Consider the following 3,344-nt stretch of genomic DNA (forward strand, 5'->3'; position numbering starts at 1 on the left):
ATTTCACACAACGTGTAAACTTTGTAACTATTAATGTTTAAATTAAAGTCAATATGGCACGAGTGTGATTGCTACACATAAATAATCTATTTAATTTTTATTCTTTATTTCTTTCTTATATATCCGTTACTTTTCAATTTACCAAATATAATATATGGGATACTTAATTATCTCAATTTTTACATAAATGTTGAATTCATAATAACAGCTATACAATAATTATAAAAGATTATTTATTCAAATCAATAAAAATATACCAAAAAATAATTAGACATACACAAGCATGTTTATATATACCTTCAATTTTATGTGATTTTTGTGTAGTATAATGGAGTATTTATTCAGATCTAAACCTCAATAACATAAATAAAATAAAATAAAATAAAAAAGTAGTAGAATATAATGTATATTTAAAATAGAACTGGTTGTAGGTAAACCTCCATATGACGAGTACTATGCAAGTTTTACCCGCGCGTGCCAGCTGTAAGGCCATGGATTCCGTGATTGCCTAAAACGTGGACCACCATGGACCCTCACACACACTTACACACAATAGACTGCACACACATCTGCATTCATCACTCATGTCATTGCCTCTACAGTGAGAGGGAGAGAATTATAGAGAGAGAAAGTAGGAAGTGTGAGAGAGAGAGAGAGAGAGAGAGAGAGAGAGAGAATTGTGGGAATTAGCCGAAAGCGCAGATGAACAAGAAGACTACTACTCACACTTTCTGTTTCGTCATTCACCACAACATCTCAATTCGATCTCTTTTTTTGTGATCTACCGAACAACGCTATGGCCAAGACAGGGGTCTTCGAGAGCGATCCAACGATGGTCGCGAAGGCTACGGAGTTGAAGAAGGAGTTGCAGAGGCTCGTGAAGGCAATCGGGGACGACGACGATTTGAACATCGACACCATCAATCGAGCCAGCAAAACGCTCTCTGCATTGAGAGATTTGAAGCTCAAGAAACCCATGCCTCTGAAACTACACGACTCGTTGGATTTTCCTGAGGAGTTTCGTTGCCCTCTTTCCAACGAACTCATGATAGATCCTGTTGTTGTTTCCTCTGGTCAGGTCAGTAGTCTCACAATTAGGGTTTTTTTTTATTAATATATATATATATATTTTTTAGAATTTGTATTCTACGTATTAATTTTAATTGATGTATATATATTTGTGGAATGAATTTGAAGTAAATTTGCTTGTGTTTGATATAGTCTTGGTTCGAAATTCGTCATTGTTGGTGTGGGAATTCAATTCTGTATTGGTGGAACTGAAATGTTTCTGTATAGGTTTGTAATGTCGGTCTCGAAAAGCTTGAATACGTGAACAATTTTTTAATTTCGGGGTTTTTTGTTTGAAGAAATGTTCTTTCTTTCATTTTCCTAATTTTACAAAAGTTATTTATTTATTTATTATTTTTTTTTCTCTCCCGAAAATTAGTACAAAAGTTAGTTAAGAGACCTCAAATAACATGAATTTGATTCAATGATGAGCTTTTGAGCTCTTTTGGTTCAGGTATTGGCCACTGGTTGTTGATAGATTGATTTCATTTTATGCAAGTACTGCACTTTTTGGATTTTGCTGTGTCTTACTCTGTGTACTGGTTCTTCAATATCTTTGTTGTTTTTATGATTGTGTTATTATTATTATTATTATTTTTTGGTAACACTTTGTTGTGGTTGTGCAGACTTATGATAAACCATTCATCCAAAAATGGTTAAGAGGGGGGAATCGAACATGTCCTCGAACGCAACAAGTGCTTTCACATACTACCCTCACGCCCAATTACTTGATTCGAGACATGATATCAAAATGGTGCAAGAATCATGGAGTCCAAATGCCGGCCCCTGATCAATATTCAAATGAGGTTGGAATAACCGATGCAGATAGAGACTATTTTCTTTCTTTGCTTGAGAAGATGTCATCCACACTTTCTGATCAGAAAGAAGCTGCCAGGGAGTTGAGGTTGTTGACGAAGAGGATGCCTTCATTCCGGGCTCTTTTTGGCGAGTCTAATTACGCCATACCTGATTTGCTTAAGCCCCTCTCTCAAACCAAGTCCCAAAGTGACATTCACCCTGATCTCAAGGAAGACTTGATCACAACACTTTTGAATCTTTCCATCCATGACAACAACAAGAAGCTTATTGCCGAGAGCCCAATGGGCACACTTGTTTTCCCTCTTCTTATAGATTCATTAAGATCCGGAACAATCGAAACAAGGAGCAATGCAGCTGCAGCCCTCTTCACGTTATCGGCTCTTGACTTAAACAAGGCAATTATAGGGAAATCCGGGGCCCTAAAACCGCTAATTGACCTCCTAGAAGAAGGGCACCCATTGGCTATGAAAGATGTTGCGTCAGCGATTTTTAACCTCTGCATTCTACACGAGAACAAGGCAAGAGCCGTGAGGGACGGTGCTGTGGGGGTGATACTGAAGAAGATAATGGATGGTATGCACGTTGATGAGTTGTTGGCTATACTTGCTATGCTTTCAAGCAATCAAAAGGCAGTAGAGGAATTGGGAAAGTTCGGTGCTGTTCCCTGCTTGCTTAGCATAATCAGGGAGAGTAATTGTGCTCGAAACAACGAGAATTGTATTGCCATCCTCCACACTATATGCTTTAGCGATCGGAGTAAGTGGAAGGAGATGAGAGATGAAGAGAATTCTCATAAGACAATCTCTAAGCTTGCTCAGAATGGGACTTCAAGGGCTCAGAGGAAGGCCAATGCCATTCTTGAGAGGCTCAACAGGGCTGTCAATATTACTCATACGGCGTGATTTCATCTCTCATGCAGCATTTACAAGCACAAAATTTGTACATTCCTATACTTGTTGTAATGCTACGAGTATAAGACCCCTTACCGCGATTTAGGCATATTGTGATCATTCTCAACCTCCATTTTGTAAATTCTATATCCTTGTTCAAGAGTTTCATTCTCAGATTTATGAGTTGGTATTTTTTTTTTTTTTTTTTTTCAATAGTATGATTTTCTGTTACAATATTGACCAATAATTCAATCCTGCACATGGCTCGCGCAGTAGATCACTCGAGCAATACTTGAAGTAGCAATGGTTGTTCTTTACTTGTTTGCTAGCAATAATTCAATTATATGTTTTATCTTCCTTGTTCATTTTCCAAGTGATTCTTGTTTATGGTTTTTAGTAATATTACTTGAACTTCACTCAAAGTGATTGAGGTGACTTTTAAAATATTGTTTTCTGGCACCGAATTCTAAATCTACTTGAATTTTATTTCTTAATTTTTTTTTCACTTTTGTTTTATGTTCACCGACGCATCCATTTCATTCGGGGGTTTTGGATCAGATTGAATGT

At 37.0% G+C, this 3,344-nt stretch overlaps 1 protein-coding gene across 1 annotated transcript; it reads left to right on the forward strand.

The window, feature by feature from the left end:
- Positions 1–572: 572 nt before the first annotated feature.
- Positions 573–3,068, forward strand: LOC132306614 (U-box domain-containing protein 9-like). The gene is made up of 2 exons (XM_059804076.1): positions 573–1,078; positions 1,695–3,068. Exons 1-2 carry the CDS (start codon positions 797–799, stop codon positions 2,787–2,789), a joined length of 1,377 nt encoding a protein of 458 aa, XP_059660059.1. The 5' UTR covers positions 573–796; the 3' UTR covers positions 2,790–3,068.
- The last annotated feature ends 276 nt before the right edge of the window (positions 3,069–3,344 follow it).

This window comes from Cornus florida, unplaced genomic scaffold (genome assembly GCF_030987335.1).
Source record: "Cornus florida cultivar Cherokee Brave unplaced genomic scaffold, ASM3098733v1 CherokeeBrave_3.0.0_Hap2_Chr05, whole genome shotgun sequence".
NCBI classification, from domain to species: Eukaryota; Viridiplantae; Streptophyta; class Magnoliopsida; order Cornales; family Cornaceae; genus Cornus; species Cornus florida.

What these genes read in the sequence shown, in the direction of transcription:
- LOC132306614 (XM_059804076.1), top strand. Translation starts at nt 797, where the DNA reads ATGGCCAAGACAGGGGTCTTCGAGAGCGATCCAACGATGGTCGCGAAG. An exon ending in TTGTTGTTTCCTCTGGTCAG is followed by an intron (nt 1,079 to 1,694) that starts GTCAGTAGTCTC and finishes GTGGTTGTGCAG; the next exon opens with ACTTATGATAAACCATTCAT.